Raw genomic sequence first — 23,250 nt, forward strand, 5'->3', positions numbered from 1 at the left:
GGAGGTTCATTTTTGTGTTTTGTTTTTCTTTATTGTTTATATTTTATTTATTATTATTTAACAGTTTTATTAAATAATGGTTATTTGAAGCATTCTAAAAGCACTTTTTACTGTCTGAGAGGCAGATGTTCGTTCCTTTGGCGGTATTGCACTAAAATACTGTTCTGATGTTAGTTCTGAACTAATAGAATATGAACATTTGAACAGGATCTGAAACTGTAATGTCTGTAAAACAGAAATTCAGTTTGAACACAGGAAAATTTTGTGATATAGCATTAGATCCTGTTCTGATCAAATAAAAATGTGTTTAGTATTTGTGCAGATTTCTGCTGTAATTCAATTCTTCAAGGAAATAATCATTTTTTAAAAAGGAAAAAGAAAAAAATTGCCTTTTTAACAGTATTGTGATACATCGTGATACATCGTATCGTGATCCTAGTATTGTGATTTGTATCATATCGCCAGGTTCTTGCCAATACACAGCCCTACTGGTGATGGGTGTAAAACTGAATCTAACTTTTGTTTGCTGAGATTGATTTGGTTTCAGCACCAGAATGACTTGATTAGATTTAGGAAAAGGTTCCCATTTGTCTTAAAGTAGACATTTTCATGTCGTTTCTGGTGTTTAAAGGCTTTTTTACTTTTCAGATGGTCCAAAGAATGTAAATACGACCCAACATGCAGCTGTAAAAGCAGCAGCCTGTTGGATATTGTTGTGCATGTAAACAGTGTTGTTGTGTTGTGGTTTTTCCAGAGGTGACCAGGGGGCTGCTGGGTAACGAGCGTCTGCGTCGGTTCTTTTTAGATCTTTAGGACACTTTGGTGACGTTGGTATCTGAGGACGTGTCCGTTTAATAAACCTGTCCTTAATAAACGTTAAGAGCATCGTGGTTTTCCTCCGGCGTTCAGAGTTGGCGTCGCCCTGTGGCGTTTGGAGGACAGCGTCCGCGCACATCCACGCTCCACCCTCCAGTGCACGCCGGCGTGGAGGTCAGCGGTGGGCGTTCACCAGGCGCTGCACTGGCTACCGTGGCTGCCGTGACTGCTGACCGACTGGCAGTTACTGTAGCGCTTCTTGACGATCATGCTGATGTAGGCCTTCATCAGTTTGGCGATGTCCATGACCTGCAGACGACACGGACACCATCACAACCTGCACCAGCGTGGTGTGTTCAATGACTTCAGAAAAACTCATCCAAGGATTATGCTTTAACACCCTATAAGGACTACCATTATAACAGACCTAGTTTTATTGCCCCGCCCCCCCGAACGGGAGGCAAGGGGTGTTGTGTTTGGTTCGGTTTGTTTGTTTGTTTCTTTGCACTGTAGCAGCAAAATTACTGGCTGAATTCATACCAAATTGGGTTTATAGATTACCAGTGACACAGAATAGATGTGATTACATTTTGGGAAAAGTAGGTCAAAGTTCAAATTTTTTATGAATTTTTTACTCCACCAAGGAACAGTGGAGGTTATGTTTTCATTGTGGTTTGTTTGTTTGTTTGTCTGTTAGCGAGATAACTCAAAATGTTATGGAAGGATTTTCAGGAAATTTTCAGGAAATGTTGATACTGGCACAAAGGAAGAAATGCTAAAATTTTGGTGGTGATGGGGGGGGGGGGGGTGCTGATCTGCCTTGGTGGAGGTCTGCTTTTTTAGTTTAATCTTTTTTTTCCTCATTTACTTATAATGGATGAAATGTGTCTACGATGACATCAGCACACGCATAGACATGATGACATCAGCTGGATCAACGCCAATATGGGCTACAATACGTTTATAATACGAGGGGTGGGATTTGTTGTGCCTGGAACCACCAATTTAAAAAAAAAAAACATATCCTCAATTCCAATATGAGATTCACTGACATGATTTTAATGTAGAGTAGTGTTTTATATATTCACTGGAAGATATTTTTAATGTATGTTTAATGGTTGATGAATTAGGACAAATTGACTTTTTAAGCATGATGTTAAAACCTGTGTTTTAGGACTGAAGTATGATGAAATGGCATTTTTAGGAAACATGAAATTGAAATAAATGCATAAGTACTATTGTAATTATGAGCTAAGGATAGTTTTGTATTCCATATAATGTAAATGTTGTATATTGTGTGCACCTGCTCAGGAACAGCAGATGGAGAGGAGCTTGTATCCAACTCTGGTGCAAAGCATCTCCTCTGTTTGAGATTAATCTATTTGTACACTGTCCCTGTCAAATAAACAATAAACTAAACTAAACTTGTTTTATATTTTATCCTTTAATCTTTCTCATGCGATAAAACCAAGACCTGGTTAACTATATTTCATTCTATCGTACCATTGATCGAATGACACTAAAGCTGAGTCTGAGTCTGACTAAAGTCTCTTAAAACCCAACAGTTCTGACTTCTGATGAGTATCGGCTTCGGTACGAACCATCTGTGTTTCGAAGACCAGCTCTCGCCCCTCCACGGCGATCTTGTATGCGTTGGGGAGCGGCGCCCCGAAGGACAGAATCTGCTCGTAGGGGAAAACCTCCAGAGGCCACGGCTCGCCTCGTTTGTAGACCGATATGGCCTCTCTGCTCACACCCAACCAGAGCTCCGACGGAAACGCTCCATCACGACACTGAAACACGAACAAATATACGTAAAATAAGACACACAGCAACGAAGCACAGGACAGATGAGGAGCCCGTTTACATGGACACTCAAACTCTGATCATTGTGAGCATGAATATCACACAAACACATTTCACTAGAATCATTCAAGTATCGACTGGTTAGTGACATCAGATCAGGTTTTTTAGATGTTTTCCTCATGTATTTCTCATCTTACATTATGCACCTTTGAGTAAACTCAAACACTACATTCACTCAGCAGGTCTTAATGCACAATTCAGATTTTTTTGGTGAAATACGATTTTTTTTGTGCTGGTTCATATTCCACATTAAATGCAACTTCTATTAGTTTTGAGTCTGAACTGAATGTGACCCTGCAGTGACCCACATGCACTAAAGAGGTCCTGATGGAATACCAGACCACGCACACACACACTGTGTTTACAGAAGGAAATATGGAGGCATCTCGTTTTGGTGCAGAATTGTCGCATTTCAATGGTGTAAAGGTCGGATAAATGTGACTTGGCCGTTCAGACTGAAGTCACACTGGAAAATAACAGATACATATCAGGTTTAGGACCACATATGAAAGTGTTCTGGGTCAGATTTAGGACCACATATGAAAGTGTTCTGGGTCAGATTTAGGACCACATATGAAAGTGTTCTGGGTCAGATTAAGGACCACATATGAAAGTGTTCTGGGTCAGATTAAGGACCACATATGAAAGTGTTCTGGGTCAGATTTAGGACCACATATGAAAGTGTTCTGGGTCAGATTAAGGACCACATATGAAAGTGTTCTGGGTCAGATTTAGGACCACATATGAAAGTGTTCTGGGTCAGATTTAGGACCACATATGAAAGTGTTCTGGGTCAGATTAAGGACCACATATGAAAGTGTTCTGGGTCAGATTTAGGACCACATATGAAAGTGTTCTGGGTCAGATTTAGGACCACATATGAAAGTGGTCTGGGTCAGATTTAGGACCACATATGAAAGTGGTCTGGGTCGAAAAGATCATATTAGTGCTGTTCAAACTGTCTTTAACAGATCGGATACAGGTCACATATAGACACAAAAATCTGATTTGGGCCACATTTACCTACAGTGTGAATAGATCCTTAAATCCGACTATGAGAGAAACTTTTTCCAGACTTTATGAAGACTTTCAAACTAAATTCCAGACTTTTTCAGACTTTCTAGACCTGGTTTTAGATGAACCTGAACTGAACTAATCCCTGGATGAAGCCGTTGTGATGGCGGCAGGCAGCTCTCACCTCCACGTTGAACAGCGTGGACCCGTACCCAGGCCACTCCTTCACCAACGTCATGTACTTGACCATGGCCTGCTCCTGGTTCATCCCCTGCAGTTTCTTCCATTTGTCCATGACGCTGGTGCGGACCGCCGCCACCTCCTCCCTTAGCCATGCTTCCAGACTGTTCTCCTCCTCCAGCTTCTGCCGACTCAGCGAGCCGCTCCTGAAGCTCCGCCTCAGCGTTCCCTCCAGGAAGCTCGACCGCTTTCTCTCTGATGTTCCTGAGCGTTCGGACATGGAGCCGCTGCCGCCACCACCAGGTGCAAAGGTCTTAGCCGAGTTCTGCACCCGAGCTCGGAGCCGTGCCATAGGGAACACCTGTGACATTTCGGGGATGGCGGCCTGGGGGGCGTGGTCTCCGAGGAGGTACTGGAGCCTGAGAGCGGCAAGGAACTGCAGCGTCTCCTCAGGGGCCGGATACTGACCATGAATGACGGCCTCATGGGCCTGAAAACACGGAGAAAAGAACCTTAAGACAGAGGACTAACGCCATCTGTTCAAACACTAACACGACTGGACTGACTTTGGATGTCCTTGATTTTTAGCTTCATTTTTGTTTCTGATACAAACTTCAGTCAAAAGATCCGAATGGAAAAAGTAACAATCATATATTATTTAATGAAAATAAGGAAAATCAGCTGAAATCAGACGAAAACTGAGCATAATCAGATAATTGTAATAATTGGATCTTACATGCACTTCAGATACATTCTATTGTATTCCATTCTATTGTATTCTATCCTAATGCAATCTATTCTATTCATTTATTTTCTATTCTAATTTGATGCAATGAAATCTAAACTAATCTTATCTATTGTATTCTAATGCAATCCATTCTATTCTATTCTATTCTATTCTTTCATTCATTTTCTGAACCCGCTTTATCCTCACTAGGGTCACGGGGGTCGCTTGGAGCCTATCCCAGCTACATAGGGGCGAAGGTGGGGTACACCCTGGACAAGTCGCCAGTTCATCGCAGGGCTGAACATATAGAGACAATCACTCTCACATTCACACCTATGGGCAATTTAGATTAACCAATTAACCTATTAGTGCATGTCTTTGGATGGTGGGAGGAAGCCGGAGTACCTGGAGAGAACCCACGCGGACATGGGGGAGAACATGCAAACTCCACACTGAAAGGTCCCACCCCCCGTCGACTGGTGTTGGAATCGAACCCAGAACCTTCTTGCTGTGAGGCACGAGTGCTAACCACTGCACCACCGTGTCGCCCCTCTATTTTATTCTATTCTATTCTATTCTATTCTATTCTATTCTATTCTATTCTATTCTATTCTATTCTATTCTGATGCAATGTAATCTAAACTATTCTATTCTGTTCTGTTCTGTTCTATTCTATTCTAAAGGCAGAGGAATCTGTTTAAAGCGAAACTCTGGCTCCATCAGTTGTCGTCCGACCTGTTCGAACATGAATGCGAACTCCACACTGTCTTTGGGGACGTTGTCCGTGTCCAGGAAACAGTAGAGTTTGAAGTAGAACTTCCAGCCCATGTTGAGTTCGTCCGGACTGGCCGACATCCTGTTGAGAAGCAGAGTGAGTAAAGGCCGATCAGGGGGTAAAACCATGAGTGTGACTCACAGCGGCGGTGTGGAAATAAGAGGGCTTACTTCTCAAACTTGGCGAGCACGTCGGCCACCACCATGCGGCTCTCGATGGCTTTCTCTGTGCTGTGGTTGTGTTCGAACAGGGCGAACATGTTGCGGCTGTCCTCCATGGCCAGACCACGGATTAACTTCTCCACCACCTGAGACACAGACGGGCACAGTTAGACACAAAACACCAGGAAGGAAAAAAAAAAAAAAAAGACATGGAAGTCCAGGACGGTCACACCAGGACTGAACCAGGATGAGGACAGAGTCTGAGGACCAGTCTGGTCTAATGTCTTCACTTTAGATTAGATAAATTTATATTATATTATATTATATTATATTAGATTAGATTAGATTAGACTACATTAAATTAGATTAGATTACTTTAGGTTAGATTCACTTAGATTAGGTCAAATCAGATTAGATTATGTTAGATTAAACTGGATTAGATTAAATTAAATAAAATTAGATTAGTTTAGGTTAGATTCACTGAGATTAGGTCATGCCAGATTAGATTATATTAGATTAAATTAGATTAGATTAGTTTAGGTTAGACTAAATTAGATTAGGTCAGGTCAGATTACAATAGATTAGATTAAATTAGATTAGATTAGGTTAGATTAGGTCAAGTCAGATTACATTAGATTAGGTTAGATTAGATTCAATTAGATTAGATTAGACAGAACAGTCGTAGCACAACATCAGATGTGCATATGTATGAAGAATTACAAGATAAAAAGGAAAATAAAGTTATAATAATAACTATAAAAACAGTAGTAAAAACTGCCAATTGCACATTAGAAATACTAGTAGTAATAAAAAAATAATAATCATGTGCTTTGTTTAGAAGGTTTTAACCCGGTGTGGTCCAGTGGCGGTGGTGGCGGTCACCCACCTCTCCGGCCGTGGTGTGGGAGTTGATGGTGATCTTGCAGGATCCTCCTCCGTGGCAGTGGACCGTGGTGCTCATGTCCTGCCTAGCCACGATGGCCCGGATCTCCTCCTGCGACGGGACGTTCTCCCTGCTCCGGGTCTTCCTCAGCGAGTCCAGGGCGAAAGCGGCGTAACGTTCCATCTCCGAGCCGGGGAAGAGCTCACGAGTCCTAAAGAGATGGAGACGAACAACGGCCTTAAACCCACCTCATTTACAGACTGTGTTCATGGAGAGCTCAACTCACTCTAAAACCATTAGAACGTAGAACATCACTGGTCTACAAGTAAAAACATTATCATTAATATTATTTAATAAAAGAGTGTTAAATAATAATGAATAAAATATAAACAAAAACAAAAAAAAATAACCTCCACAATATCTGCATTTGAATAAATACTTACAAATATCGATACAGTACTGTGAAATGAAATATTGTGATATATTGCAGAACCGATCTTTTCTAACACCCCTAAATCAGATGATGGATGTTTTTGTCAGTGAAATGAGGGGCTCTGTCTAACACTGGACAAAGTGAACACAGACTATCACACAGGGTTTAAAGCATATTCCTCTGGTATCATTTTAAAGAAGGGTTAAAAATGTGGGTGTGATGTGTTTGATGGGTCCATATTTGGAGTGGCGCTCACCTCTTCACTCTACTCTGTTCTACTCTACTCTATTCTTTTCTATTCTCTTCTACTCTGCTGTCTTCTACTTTATTCTACTCTGTTCTACTCTATTCTTTTCAAACCTCTTCTACTCTACTGTACTCTACTCTACTTTCCTCTACTCTGTTCTACTCTATTCTCTTCTACTCTACTCTACTCTACTCTAACACTGGACACAAAGTGAACACATACTATCTCACAGGTTTTAAAGCATATTCCTCTGGTATAATTCTAAAGAAGGGTTAAAAATGTGGGTGTGATGTGTTAGGTACGTCCGCTCACCTCTTCAGGTGGAACTTGAGGTAGCGGAGGATGCTCCTGGTGGGGACGAAGGTGCAGGACATACAGGCCAGGATCTTCCAGCTGCAGAGGTTGGCGGCTCCTCCGGGCTGCAGTGGCCTGGTGGTCTGCTTGATGAGCTGGCAGTAGAGCTCGTCCCTCAGTGGTTTGAGCTCCTGGCCCGTCTGCAGGATGCCCTGGATGATTGGCACCGGGTCGGCAACGCCCTCCAGGTGCTGCAGGGAGCTGAACACCTTCAGGGCCTCGTCCTGCAGCGTCGAGTAGCTCCTGCTCCTTGGGCCTGGGGGAGGAAGACGTTTGTCACAGACCTGATGATAACCCAGGACTGTTGGGTTTGAGTCTAGGAGGGGCCTGAGTGTGACATCATTATTAGCTCTTTGTCAGCGCCGTTAAAAATAGAGGTGTAAGAAAATATCGCTTCTGCAATATATCGCAATATTTCATTTCACAATACTGTATCGACATTAAAAAGTACTATATCAATATTTTTAGGTATTCATTCAAATGCAGATATTGTGGAGGTTCATTTTAGTTTTTCTTTACTGTTTATATTTTATTTATTATTATTTAACTCTCTTATTAAAAAATGTTATTTCCTTTGTTGGGATTGAACTAAAATAATGTTCTGATGTTAGTTCTGAACTAATAGAAGATGAACATTTGAACAGGATCTGAAACTGTAATGTCTGTACAACATAATTTTTAAACACAGGAACGTTTTTGTGATATAGCATTAGATCCTGTTCTGATCAAATAAAAATGTGTTTAGTATTTGTGCAGATTTCTGGTGTAATTCAATTCTTCAAGGAAATAATCATTTACAAAAAAAGACAAACAAAAAATTGCCTTTTTAACAGTATCATGATATATTGTGATATATCGTATCATGATCCTAGTATTGTGTTTTGTATCGTATCGCCAGATTGTTGCAAATACACACCACTAGTTAGCAATATCTTCAACGAAACTAATGATCAGATTCATTTCAAAGTTTTTAGGTTTTTCTTCCTTGGGGCGATCTCTACAAAGTTTGTTCACAGTTTTGAGAGATTTAAATTTTTGTATTTTTGGCAAATCTTTGAAATTTTAAAAATGTTCCTTTCCTTCTCATGGTCCATATTTGGATGGTTTATAACATGGAAATGGTTCCAGATATCCACATAGATACTATTGAGCACTAATAAGAAGTCATATATGGACTTTCATTCAGGTCTATGACCTTTGACCTTCAGTGACCTTTATGGGTCAAATTCAAGGTCACCAATGTCTACATTTCAACAATTATCTTCTCCAAAACTACTGGTTGGATTCATTTAATATTTTATATGTATCATCTTTGGGACAATGTCTATAAAGTTTAGTCACGGATTTCAGAAATATTGATATTTTAAATTTCAAAAAATTTTTGAAAAGTAAAAAAAAATTCCTTTCCTTCTAATGGTTCCTATTTTAATGGTTTATGACATGTAAATGGTTCCAGATATCAGTCTAGTTCCTATTGATCACTGATATAAGTCATATATGGACTATGATTGGATGAGTTGAGTTTTCCTCCAGTGAAAGTCCCGCCCACTTCCATTGTTAGATTGATCTCAGTGGAAAAAATCCAAATCTTATCAAGTGTTTTTTTCTCATTTCTAGTTAAATTATCTCATCACACTTAAAATAAGACATAATTACCGAAAGAGTAAATTTTCAGTGAGATGTAAGAACTGATTTTTTGACAATAGATCTGGAAAATCTTATTTCAGGAAATCTTACCAAGATAATTTTCACTCGTTCCATTGGCAGATTTTTTTTGGATGGAATGAACAATGGAACAAGTGAAACCAAGTGAATTTTGACTAGAAATGAGAAAAATACACTTGGTAAGACTGTGATTCTTTTTTCAGTGCTCCTCCATCCAGACCACAGGACTGGAACATAGAGACAGAACCTGACAACCTCACACATTCAACTGGTTCTGATCCACATAGAACAGACGCTGACGGACAACGACACCGGGACTACGTTTGAATATTTGGTCTGTAGATCTGATCGTTCCACTTGAAATCCATGTCCTTCTACGTGTGGGTGTTGTGGACGCGTTGCAGATGTGGACGTGCGTCTCACCGGTCAGGTGGATGTCCCCGTAGGGCAGCGGTAGCAGCGGCGTGTGCAGCGGGTGGTGGCTGTAGCGGAGGATGGGGTTCCTCTTGTAGATCTGTTCCACCACCTCAGAGTTCAGACAGTTCTCCTGCAGAGGCATCAACACAGAGTCCAGTTACAGCAGCTCCTCATCCTCAGCACCGGTGTCAATATACACACCCAAAACTCATTCATATGAAATGAAACAGAAAGGGGATTAGAACAGGAAATATCAGTAATGGCAGCTCAGTTCTTTGGAACCAAGGTTATAATAGTTTTGGATTTTTCATTATAGTTTAGTTTTATTTAGTTTTGACTTTTTTTTCTCTGAGTTAATTTTAATTAGTTTTTAGAGCAGGTTTGCTAGTATTTATTAGTTTTCGTTATTTTCTAAATGCTTAGTTTTAGTTTTTCATATCTTTTCTCTTCTTCTCCATCGTATTCAAATAAATCCCAGACAGGACTCTGCTGCTTTCTCCCAACTTTAGTCTCCCTGTTTCCAGGTAGAGTGGGGACCAGAAGACGACTGGAAACCACAAGTGACGGACCATATGGTGCCTCCAGCTAAAATTGTTAGAGCGAAATAAATTGATTTCGTATCAATCTGACGTTGGCAAAGACGAAAACGGAGGGAATTTTATCCATAATTTTTATACGTTTTGGTTAGTTTTGTAAGCACACAATACAGTTTCAGTTAGTTATCGTTTATTCTTTTAATTATAGTTTTTATTTATTTCAGTTAACGAAAATGTTTCTACAATTCTAGTTTTCGTCATTTCGTTAGCTTTCGTTAACGATAATAACCTTGCTTGAAACTCTGGAGTCTGTTTCATCAGTGCATCATCAGGTCATTTCTCTATTTTGGTTCCTGTTACTTTATTCATATATCCCACTACTTCAGTTTTTTTGGGTGGAAAATCCATTAAATAAGTCATCATGTACCGAATACAAAATAAATAATGAGAATTAATGCTGAAATATAAAACACAACAGACACATTCATATAATAGTTTTATTGTCAGTCATCTTGTTGAAGCTTTGGGAACATTTGAAGAACATTCATATTTTATATTATTCAAAATGAGTTTATTTGAGTATATAAGGAATTATTCTATGTTGATGAAAGGTTATTTTTTAATTTATTAATTAATGACCAATTTATTTATTTTTCTTATTAATGAAACAAGACACTTTTCAGTTTATATTTAGCACAAAATTTAAATTAAATTTTTTTTTTTAAAAAATATATATTACCGTTAAATATATGTTGTTTGTTTACAAAGTTTTGAAAATTTAAACAGACACCTTTGCCACTGGAACACATTTTGCCAATTTTTTTTCAACCAAAAATGTTGTAGCGAGAGTTGGGGGTACTGGGATAAAAAAGTCTATTTCAGGGGATACTACACTGTAAAAAGTTTGAAAACAACTGGTCTGAGACTTTGGTAAAACTAAACAAAAAATAACAAAATAATCAAGAAAAACAAACAAAATAATCAAGAAAAACAAAATTATCTCGAAAATGAACAAAAACATTTGGAAATAAGCAAAAATAATCATGGAAAATGGAAACAAAAGACAATGAGCAAATTAGTCTGCAGCAAAAATGAACGAAAATGAAAAAATTATCAGCAACAAGAACAAAATAAGCCACAAAACTGAAGAAAAAAAAAATCTAAAACAGGCAACAAAAATAACAAAAACAAGTAAGATACTAAATAACATCAAGAAAAATTTAAGAAAATTAGGTTGTAGATGCTTGTTTATGTGTTCAGTTCATGATAGATTGAGCTGAAAAAGTCACTTTTTCTTTGGTTTTGATTTAATAACCTCTGAATTTACTCTGAGCTTCAATGAACATCTACATGATCAGTGAATTAAATATAAGAAAATACAGGATTTACACTGAAAAATGTAAAAAAAAAAAAAAAAAAAAAAAAAGATAAAATTGTAATAAATGGTGATCAATTACTTAAGAAAAGTGAAATCTTGGAAAAACAAATCTTTGTGTGTTCATCTGGTTTGATACCTTGATGTCCTGGACGAGCTGCTGCGTGGGCGTGTCAATGGGGGCTTTGGTGTCGATGACGTTCTGGATGGAGTTGGCCCAACGTGTGGCCTCGTTCAGCAGCTTCGTGTACAGTCGGTACGAGTGTTTACGGCCGTACACGATAACGTTCCAGTAACCTGCAAAGGAAAACCAGTCCGGTTGAAACATAAAATCCCAGAACTGTGAATAAAACATGGGTCTGTGGGCTGAACCAGGTCCTACCGGTCTCCTTGAAGACCTTCTCGTCTGGCTGAACCACAGAACAGAGGCTGTTCAGCACAAGAGTTCCCAGCTTCAAGGCCTGGCGTTCCGAGCTCTTATAGTAGTCCAGGGAATTGTGGGTAAGCAGGAACCAGCGCTTCTTCAGCTTCAGTGACGCCTTACTACTGTTCTTCATCTCTTTGTGCAGCCAACCTGGAAACCAGCGAGTCCACACGTAAAATTAGAAGACCTTCAACACTGTGGCGGTGATCCAAACGCTTTCATTTCATTACAGAGACAGAGATCTGAGCAACAGATCAAATCATGGGGGTTTCAGTCTAAACCAGGGGGTCAAACATACGGCCTGTGGGCCAAAACCTGCCCCCCCCAAAGGGTCCAATCCGACCCCTGAGATGAATTTATGAAACACTAAAATTAAACTGAAGGTATTAACAGTCGATGATGTTCAAATCATTTTAGTTCATGTTTCACATTCAGACCAATATGATCTTTGCACTTTACAATAAACTGTTTTTATAGACATATATATATATATATATATGTGTGTGTGTGTGTGTGTATATATATATATATATATATATATATATATATATATATATATACATACATTCTGTTAATATTCATATTTTTATTATTTTAGACTTCTATTTTTATTTTACTTTTTTGTAACTTTTTTTATTCTATTTTCTTATTTAACTTTTGACTTTTTAGTTTTTGTATTCTCATATTTGCTGTATTCTTACTTTCTTACGTATTTTTTCTGATGTTTAAATTTATTCATATTGTTGCACTGACTGACACATAATGACAACAAAGGCTATTCTACACTACTCTACTCTGTTCTACTCTACTCTGTTCTACTCTATTGTTTTCTATTCTCTTCTACTCTACTCTACTCTTCTCTATTCTACTCTACTCAGTGTGTGGTAGTTTTGTTGTAGTTTAGTGGTAGTTTTGTGGTGGTTTTATGCTTTTCGACTCCCTCTCCTGGGCTCCGTCTGTTCTAAAGGTTCTAAAGGCGTAGACGCAGAGGGCGTGGTCACCTCGGATGATGAACTCCTGCCCCTCCACCCTGGTGTCTCCCTTAGACCTCTGCAGCAGAGTGATCCAGAGGTGCATCTCTTCAGGCGTGTCGGCGTTGCAGTGCAGAACGCGGTTTGCCGTGATCATGACGAAGGAGTTTGGCCTGAGACGGATCAAAGACACGAGGGTCAGGAGGAAAAGAAAAGACGACCGGGAGGACGGATGAATACCTGAGAGTCCACATGTTCATATGAAATATATAAACCAAACAGAAGCAACATGTATGGGATGTGTTCACCCTCTGGGATCATAAAGGTCCTTCAAATCACCTTCGCACCTCAGATGCACAGCGTCTCACTAATGCCAGAAGGATTTTATACAGTTTATTTTGAACTTTTTACTTTTTTTTGTGTTTCATCAACTTGAGCCACAAACAAACAAACACCAAATACTCAATAACTGTCTTATTTTTAACCCTTTAAATGCCATGTTTGTAATATAAACAAACCATATTTTTGATGCAAAAAATGCAATAAACTATTTTTGTTCCAATCTTCTGCATAAAAATTGGATTAGTTACTTTTTTATTTTTTCATCCTGTCAGTGATTAACACCAACACTGGTTCATATACATTATTATTTTTTGTGCTAGGTCGAATGTTAAATGTTAAAACAACAACTTTTTCATCACAATAAATCATTAACTAAGCGTAAAAAAGAACCTTACTTTGTTTTTTGAATTCATTTTATTGTCATTTTGTTGTATTTTTTCAAATTTTTTTTCAGGTTTCATTTTGTTACCCATTTTATTTTTTCTTCAATTTTATTCAGTTTGTTGTTTATTACCTCCGCCAAGGAGGTTATGTTTTTGCCAGGGTTTGTCTGTTTGTTTGTTTGTTTGTCTGTCCGTTAGTGTGCAACATAACTCAAAAAGTTATGGACAGATTTGGATGAAATTTTCAGGGTTTGTTGGAAATGGGATAAGGAAGAAATGATTAAATTTTAGTGGTGATCGGGGGTGGGGGGGCCCACGGGGGGGCCCATTTCCAACAAACCCTAAAAATTTCATCAAAATCTGTCCATAACTTTTTGAGTTATGTTGCACACTAACGGAAAGACAAACAGACAAACAAACAAACAAACAAACCCTGGCAAAAACATAACCTCCTTGGTGTGGGGGGGCCCACGGGGGGGCCACTGATCAGCCTTGGCGGAGGTCTGCGCTCTCCGAGTGCTTCTAGTTTCATTTTTCTTTTTTTAGTTTACATTTTAATAAAAAAAAACCCTCTTGCTTAGTTTTTCATGTTATTTATTATTTTGTACATTTTTTAAAGTAATTTTTGTTAATTTTATTTATTATTTAAAGTTAAACCAAGTGTATGGGTTTTACAGGTGAATCAGTGTTTCAGATTTGTATTTCTTTTGTTCATTTTGTTCCCTATTTTCTCTGTTGTTCATTATTTTGTAAATATTCCTATTCACTTGTGTTTATTTGGTTAATTTTATCTATTATTTCAATTTGTTTTTATTAATTTAATTGCCATTTAAAAAAAAACAACTTTCTTTAACTTTGTTAAATTTCTGGCTTATTTTATTCATACTACTTATTGTTTTGTTGATTTATCATTAATATTTGGTCACTTTCTTGATTACTCTGGCTGTTTTTGTTCATTTTGATGCTTATTTTATTTTATCTTTCACTTCATTTTAGTCAATATTGATTATTTTGTAAGTTTTTTTTTTCATTTTATATGTATAAAAACGTGTCTATCCATTGTCATTGATCCAACTGCATGGGTTTTACTGCATTTCACACCAATTATTGACATGTATTGATACGATTAGTGCATCAACAGGTATTAAATATATTACATCTATAAATGGTTTTGGTCGTTGTTGGATGTTTGGGTCCTTCTAAGTTAAAGGTGCAGTTTTGGATCTAACTGAGCATTAACAGAACAAACAGGATGGGATGTGTCTACTGGTCCATCCCAGTTTCTCTGAGTGGATTAGTTTGTCTTGGTCTTTTATCTTTGTGGTGTTTTATTCAGGTCTCACCTCTCTGGATTATCTGACGCACACACTGAATCGATCATCCCCACATCCAGTGTTCCCTTCAGAGACACAAAGAAGAAACAGGGAGAGGCTCATTATGGCGTTCAGTGGTGGATAATGAGTCTTAAAGGCCTCTGTTTGTGGAAACCAGGCATCACACACACGCACAAACAGACGGGAACAAATACGTCAAACATTTGAAAGCCTCATAAAGAACGTTTTTCTGCAGGTAAAACAACATCAAACAGCCACTAAAACACACTACATTTCCCAGAGTGCTTTGCTCTCATCTGGACTCACCACAGCGTTCTGGGGGTTGGCCTGCTCGTCGTGCATCTCTCGGATCTCCTGCTCCGTCGAGCCATGGACCTGACTCAGCACGCTGAACCACTGACTGTAACCGTGGAGACAACATCAGCATCAGCATCATTATCATCACGACACCGAGGCCTCGACACTGGACACGAACGATAAACAGTTAAAGCAGTACACCCGTCTATATTCTGTCGAGTTCACCAAACACTGTTTTCAAGGATATTCAATTACAAATTCAGTTGAGATCAATGAATGTAACTGAGCCTGAAAGCAGCAGCTCATGACAAATTAAATACAGATCAATGTGACGGAAAAATACACACTTTTCATTCCTATTCTCCCTTTTAAGTTTGGTAAAGTGACAAAGGCACATCAAAATCTGCAAAAAAAACAACACAGTAACAGTTGGATTTGAACAGATTCTGAGGTAGAAGGAATATTTCTTCACTTAAACGAGTGAGATATTTATTTATTTATTTATTTTTCAATGGAATTCTTCATTTTCCAACATTTCCTTGTGGTCTCCATAAACTGTAAATGCTCTGCTTGGATCTGAATTCTTCATCAATTCAACTCCACAGGTCCAACGTAGAAGATGCAGAAAGACGAAAATAATTTGACCTGAGATAATGACAATTTAAAATATGCAACAAACCAGAAAAAAATGCAACAAATACAAGAAGAAAATGGAAAAATTTAAAATGATGTAAAAGATGCAACAAGATAAAAAAAAAACAGCAAAAAAGACACGAGATGAAAGTGATCTAAAACCTGCAAGAAGAACACACTAGAAATACAACAAAATTAAAATAATGTAAAAGACGCCAAGAGGACGAAAAGATTTTAGAGGAAGCAACAAGACACACGAAAAAGAATAAAAAATCCATTTAAAGCAGTGATATTTGTCTTTTTTAAATGGAATTCTTCATTTTCCCACATTTCCCTGTGGTCTCCATAAACTGTAAATGCTCTGCTTGGGTCTGAATTCTTCATTAATTCAACTCCACAGGTCCATCTTCAACCCTATTTCTGAGTAATGACACCAGAAAGGTGGTTTGGAGCGCTGGCCCTTTAAATGCACAGGAGCCACTTCAGGCCCCGCCCCCTCCAGGTTGTTGGCTGTGCTGCTCTGTCCTGTTCAACCAACAACTGAACATTTTAGGTAACTGGCTCCAAGTACAGACATATTTTCAGTATTGACTACAACTGCTGCTGCTGACAAACAATTATGGAGAAATACTGGAGAAATGTTCGTCGGAAGTCTGGACCTTAAATGAGCAAATGTGGAGACGGAACTAGTTATAGACGGAACTAATTAAGCAGGAATTCAAACAGGTTGTAGAAATCCACTGGAATTTTGCCCAAATGAATCTAAAGATAGTTTTGCAGCAGCTGGAGGGTTCAAATTCAAACTCATATGAACTATTAGGGTCCAGATACACAAATAAATGAACCACAGACTAAGAAAAGTGGGTTTAGAGAAATATGAGCCCTTTAACCCTTCGATGCATCAGTCGGTCCAAATGACCTGCTGAGGTTGTTTTATTGTAATATCTTTGTAATGAAATGTTATTATTTCATATTCTGGGTTTTCCTCAAAAAACATGTTACTGACATCATGACATTTACATTTTTAACTTTTGATGAAATAATATGAAAAACATTGCAATAAACAAATCATTGCATTTGTGATTTAATGGAAAAACCAACATTACGCACTTCTGTTTTTCCGACATTTCGTAAATATTGGAAAAGTTTTGCGCAGATCTCCAATGGAAAAGTGACTAATGATACATTTGACTCTGTTTTTGATACAATAATATTTGAATTTACTCCAAGCTTGTATGAACATCTACATATTCAGTGAATTAAATATTGAAAAACACATGATTTTCACTGAAAAATGCAAAATGCGGAGGATAATATTGGAATAAATGGTGATAGGATAGACATAACCATGGGAATTTATAGGATGGAAAGAATAATCTTTACTGTAAATTTGAAGATGGATTTTTTTGTGCAACACTGGGAGGGATGGGTGAGATATGTGAAGCCTTTGAGATCTGATTTTGCTGAGATGAATGCATGAATATGAACCCAAAATCCTCTGAAGGAAATATGTTTTTGTGTTTTTATTTATCTTTATTTATACATTGATTCTTTACTTTGAGATCCTGTATGTCAGGATTATGATGAGCTGCTGTAAATGTTTTTGTTTTGTTTTGTTTTTTTACACCTACTCTCCGGATGTGTATAGTTTGTGTATTTGTCTGTTTTTTCAATGTGTGAAAAAAATTTGAATTCTTTCAATAAAAAGAGAATAAAAAAAAAGAATAAATGGTGATAAATCCCTTAGAAAATGTTAAATGTAGAGAAAGATTCATCTGGAATTCATCTGGTTAAAGTTTTTCTCATATATTTGTACTTTTTGGGAGGTTTTTATTTTATTATCTGTCCTACAAATACACCACTGTATGTGAATCTTTTATGACCTTCATCAACAGTCACATGGTTTTGATCCACAGACACATTATTGCTGACTGACCTGGCGTCCTCTGCAGTTTCTGCGATCAGATGGTAGGTTCTCTCTGGCATCACAATGTTGATCCCGTTCTCCTTACCAGTGTTATCGATGATCTCTCTGCAGATAAAACAAACAAACAGATCCATAAAATTAAAGCTCATTGGGTTTGCGTAAATGCTGTAAATCACGGATGTCAAACTCATTTTAGTTCAGTTCCACATTAAGCCCAATTTAATCTAAACTGGGTCAGACCAGTAAAATACAGGGTGGGGAAGCAAAATTTACAATATTTTGAGGCAGGGATTGAAAGACAGTCTATGTCCAATTAGTTTATTGAAAGTCATGAGAATTTATTTGCCGCAAGAAAATTTACATAATAGAAAATGTTTTTATTCTATGTGTCCTCCTTCTTTCTCAATAACTGCCTTCACACGCTTCCTGAAACTTGCGCAAGTGTTCCTCAAATATTGGGGTGACAACTTCTCCCATTCTTCTTTAATAGTATCTTTCAGACTTTCTCCTAATAGTTTTGCTCATAGTTATTCTCTTCTTTCCATTCTAAACAGTCTTTATGGACACTCCACCTATTTTTGAAATCTCCTTTGGTGTGACGAGTGCATTCAGCAAATCACACACTCTTTGACGTTTGCTTTCCTGATTACTCATATGAGCAAAAGTTTCTGAAAAGGTATGGATAATAGTGTTAGGTATGATTATGACATCAATATATGTTTGGTTTCAAAACAATTGACGTAGTGCCTGCTGAGAAAAAACAACTAAATGTTCATTGTAAATTTTGCTTCCCCACCCTGTAATAACAAAGTAACCTATAAATAATGAAAAATCTAAGCTTTTCTCTTTGTTTTACTGCAAAAAGTCCATTAAATTATGAAAAGATTTACATTTACAAACTAACTTTTAACAAAAAAGACGTGAATAACCTGAAAACCTGGAATTTCGTGAGAAAAATAACTGCTATTTTAACAATATTATACTTCAACTTATCATTTATACATATACATCACACACAATGTTGCACAAATGTACACCGTGGATCTACAAATACACAAAACATTTAATAACAGGCAGAATATTGGTACAATTATCCTTAATTTTCTTTAGACATTTCAGGTTGTTCATGTTTGTTCAGGCTATTCCCATTTTTTGTGAAACAATAGTTTTTAAATGTAAAAATTTTAATAATTTAATGTTTTTTTTTCCACATTAAACCAGGAAGAAAATTTAAAGTCATTATTTCTAGATTATTTTACAGTAGATCATATTAGTCTGTATGTGGAACCTGAACTAAAACCAGTTCGGCATCACTGACTGTTAATATCTTCAGTTTGCAAATGGGTGCTTCTCTCAAACTGGTCCTACAAACAGGACATGGGGGCTAAAAATTCAAACCAGATGTAGACTAATGTTATGAAGCAAGTTTGGAAGTGGCACTTCATTTGGCACTTTGGGTCTGTTTTAAACATAAATATTTACCGAGATAAAAGAGAAATTATTTTTCAGATAAAACATATTTTTGTATTATTTAACATTATATTTACTACAAAACTCTGCATGTAACACGGTCAAAAGGACACGAAAATTACGTGCTACTAATAAAAAAAAAAAAAAATCACTTGCAATTTATTTGTATTTAAATGTTCAGGTCCTGTATGCAACACCAGAGGACACGATGGGTTCCATACCAAACCTAGAATGAGATTGAGATTGATGAAAAACCCACATGTGGATTAGAAAAACCACTAGGATCAACACATTGAACACAGTGTCTTTATTTAGAGTCTATGGAAGACCATTTACACACATGTTTTCACATCTAATGCACTGACACCTAGGGAGATTTAATGTCCATATTTGGGTCCTATTTTTGGACCCAATATTTGATTATAAATTCATTACCTCTGCCAGGAGGCATTGTGATCGTTTTGCTTTGTGTGTTTGCGTATGTGCGTGTTTGTTTGTTTCTTAGCAAGATAACTCAGAAAGTTATGGACGGATTTTCATGAAATTTTCAGGAAATGTTGATACTGGCACAAGGAAGAAATGACTAAATTTTGGTGGTGATTGGGGGTGGGGGGGTTAGGTTTAGGGTTAGGGTTAGGTTTAGGGACCTGCCTTGGTGGAGGTCTGCGCTCTCCGAGTGCTTTTCTTGTTAATTATGGGATGGCTCAGAGCACGAGTATAATTTTTTTTGCATTTATCTGAGGTCATCATTAGGTCCATGCTGAGGGTAAATATGTCTACATTTACCTTTTATTATTGGGTCTAAAAAGATGGGAAAGTGCAAGGTACCAAAATAAACCCAGTTTCACAGAAGCACCCAACAGGCCAGACTGGACCCTTTGGTGGGCCAGTTTTGGCCCACGGACCACATGTTTGACAACCCTGCTGTAACTGCTGACTCAGAGGGTTTTCCAGTATTTTAAAAATAAATAAATAAATAAATAAATAAATAAAAAATAATATTAAAAAAAAAAAAAAAATTAATAATAATTAAAAAAAAAAAAAAATAGTGGCTCTTACTTGGCGCTGTGCATGTCCAGAACCCCCTTCATCTTCTCCTCACTGTCGTTCTCGAAGTACATGAGTTTGCTCTGGCGCAGGACGAACCAGCGGCGTTTCCAGTTGCGGCGGGACAGCGTGGATGAGCCGCCGCCCTTCTTGTGCAGCCAACCCTGCTTCAGAGCCTCCTGTTTGGCCCGGAACCACAGGAAGGTCTCGTCCTTCAGAACGCACCAGCGTCGCTTCCACGTGTTCATCAGGCCGCCTGCACGAGGACACAGGATGCTTTAGTTTGAAAGGTTTATTCAGTTTACTGTCCACTAAAGCACTAATGAATGCTGCAGGGTTTATTTCTTGTTGCATCATTTACAAATAATTTCAAACCACATGACAAAACAAAATCCATTAAATATACTGTACCAGTCTTTAACCTCCTGAGACCCAGGAAATGTCAGCAAAGTACAAGCTTTTTTTGTTTTTTATTAAATAAGTGCCTATATTGGAAACATCATGATGCAACAGTTTTTAAAATTTTTAAAGAATGTCCTTTGTGGTGGACAGTTTTCTTTTCTTTTTTTTGTATAAAGTTGTGAAACTCTTGTCCACAAATGTTGACAGAAAATCCATAGTTGGGTCTTAGGAGGTTAATAGTTTGAAGGTTTGGTGATAAATACACAAAACAATCATGAATCTAAGTTTGTCCAACAACAGAGAATAACAAGTGGTTCCAGGTACAACAAACCCCGCCCCTCACATGTATTGTATCTTATTTTGTCATCGATCCAGCTGATGTCATCATGTCTATGTGTGTACTGATGTCATATTAATTGCCTCAATATATGTGTCAAGTTTGAAGTAAATTGAAATGAAACTGATGTTTTTATAGACATGTAAAATTGTAAGTAAATGGGAGAAGAAAAAAGATTTTAAAAATTCATTAAAAAAAATTTAACTTTGACCTACTTTTCCCAAAATGTAACCACATCTATTCTGTGTCAGTGGCAATCTACAAACTTGAATTGGTATCAATTCTATCAAGAGTTTTGCTGCAAAAGTGTAAACAAACAAAGAAACAAACAAACAAAAATGTGTGGGTAAAAATGTGTTCATAAAATGATATGTTCTTAAATGTTTAACCTTCTGGTATCCAGGTGAGCAAAAAACAAATCACACAAAACTCACTGATATTCAAACATTTTGGTCCCATCAACATCGCAACAAAATCATATCTTTATACACCTGTGTAAAATTAAATATATTTAGCATTTTTTAACCCTTGAACCTTTGATAATGACCAGAGTTTTAGTGTGAATGTAAATGTGCTCTGTGTCATTAGCGTACATCTGTAGACCTACATCTGAAAATTCATTAGTGTAAATTAATAAATGATGGGACCCAAGACGGTCCCCTGAGGAATCCCATTGTCAGTGGAACGAACCACAGACTTATGTCACAAATTAGAAAATGATTGGAGTTTTACTGTGCATGTAAACGGGTACGTTGAGTCTGATCCGAAAATGAATAAAGTCAAAAGTTGTAACGAACGTGTGCCCTGTAGAGGTCAGAGGTTACAGTTTACTCAAGACTTGTACTGATCTGTGATAAAAGACTCACCTTTAATGTAGAGGAAGCTGTGGAAATACGGTAATGTGACGCAGCTGTAGACAGAGTCTCGACGATACGACAGCTCGTCATCGGTGTCAAACCTGTCGAAGTCGTCTTCACTGTCTTCAAACTGAGATAAAACAGACATGAATTAGACAGAGTGTATTTTAAAACAGTAGTACAACCACCTGTAGAGGTAAATTCAGTCATTTATGTTAGTATTTGTCCTTAATCCAGGACAGACCTCCACTGTATGGACAAAAGTATGTGGACACGTTGAATCCAGGTGTTTCTTTTCTAACAGGGGTCTGGGATACAAAACTATAACGACTAATGTCAGAATAGATTTTTATATTATGGGATAAATATCATTACATTGGTTAGTTTGGTTTTAAATTGCTATCTTTGCTTCTAAAATGCTTCAGATATGGTTTGGACTTAAATTCTCTCAATATTGATTTTATTTGTTTTTTTTATCCATGACTAGGATTTTACATGTTCTGCCTTTAATTTCTATATTTTTTCTGCTCTGACTGTAAATATAATTTTCTATCACATCTAACCATCTACTTTCTTCACATCTCACTGAGGAAGAAAAATCTAACATTAAACTTTAAGAAAATATTGATGTTTATAAGCTATATGGACATAAATATTGGGACACATCATGTCTACAGCTGTAAGATGTCCTGTTCATAAGGATTTGAGATAAAAACATCAATATTTCCTTGAAGTTTAATGGAATCAGGGTGTTTTTGCAGGTCTTGACAGTCTTAAACATATGGAATTTTGAAACACTGTTTTCCAGACCTTGAAGAGTCTGGAATTTTGTGTGAAAGTCTGAATAAAGTATGGAAAAAAGTTTCCCTCATAGTTGAATTTTAGAGTCTGCTCTAAGGCACATAATCTGGTATGATAAGAAAAACATGAGGAAAACATTAAAAAAATAACCTAATATGATTTCACTGACCGGTTGATACTGGAATGATTCTAGTGAAAACTTGTTTGTGTGATACTCATGCACTTTTGTGATTTTAAATGTTTTGAAAATGTTTGTCAGTAAAACATAATTCACTGTGACTTATGCATTCATTCATTAGTTTTGAAAAATGCTGCGTTCCAGTCCACCCGTAACTCGTGTTTTTCCAACCTTCTACTGGTGAAAATGCACTGGAATGTCAGTCAAACCTGTGACTTCCCACCCGTGAACTCAAAGTCGTGAGTCATGATTTGACGTTTGTGACTTACGGGCTCAAAAAACAGCCTGGAACACAGCAAAAGTTTGGAATTTTATTTGGCTAAAGAACAAAAACCCTGGGGAATGCACTGATATTCATCCCATAATATAAAACCACATTATAGCATTAGTCATTATTG

General features: G+C 37.4%; 1 protein-coding gene across 1 annotated transcript in view; it reads right to left on the minus strand.

Annotated features, from left to right (window-relative positions):
- Nucleotides 1–536: 536 nt before the first annotated feature.
- Nucleotides 537–23,250, minus strand: part of myo10 (myosin X) — a 160,406-nt gene continuing 137,692 nt past the window's right edge. The window contains exons 26-41 of the mRNA XM_030160553.1: nucleotides 21,883–22,003; nucleotides 20,290–20,533; nucleotides 17,770–17,865; nucleotides 15,210–15,303; nucleotides 14,913–14,968; nucleotides 12,875–13,017; nucleotides 11,832–12,023; nucleotides 11,589–11,746; nucleotides 9,545–9,668; nucleotides 7,415–7,712; nucleotides 6,426–6,633; nucleotides 5,549–5,685; nucleotides 5,339–5,459; nucleotides 3,881–4,366; nucleotides 2,418–2,609; nucleotides 537–1,125 (exon numbers count right to left, since the gene is read on the minus strand). Coding sequence (XP_030016413.1) covers nucleotides 1,006–1,125; nucleotides 2,418–2,609; nucleotides 3,881–4,366; nucleotides 5,339–5,459; nucleotides 5,549–5,685; nucleotides 6,426–6,633; nucleotides 7,415–7,712; nucleotides 9,545–9,668; nucleotides 11,589–11,746; nucleotides 11,832–12,023; nucleotides 12,875–13,017; nucleotides 14,913–14,968; nucleotides 15,210–15,303; nucleotides 17,770–17,865; nucleotides 20,290–20,533; nucleotides 21,883–22,003 — 2,790 coding nt within the window. The 3' untranslated portion in view covers nucleotides 537–1,005. The remainder of the gene's footprint in view (nucleotides 1,126–2,417; nucleotides 2,610–3,880; nucleotides 4,367–5,338; nucleotides 5,460–5,548; nucleotides 5,686–6,425; nucleotides 6,634–7,414; nucleotides 7,713–9,544; nucleotides 9,669–11,588; nucleotides 11,747–11,831; nucleotides 12,024–12,874; nucleotides 13,018–14,912; nucleotides 14,969–15,209; nucleotides 15,304–17,769; nucleotides 17,866–20,289; nucleotides 20,534–21,882; nucleotides 22,004–23,250) is intronic.

The sequence above is a fragment of the Sphaeramia orbicularis genome, chromosome 17 (assembly GCF_902148855.1).
Source record: "Sphaeramia orbicularis chromosome 17, fSphaOr1.1, whole genome shotgun sequence".
In the NCBI taxonomy this organism is placed as follows: Eukaryota; Metazoa; Chordata; class Actinopteri; order Kurtiformes; family Apogonidae; genus Sphaeramia; species Sphaeramia orbicularis.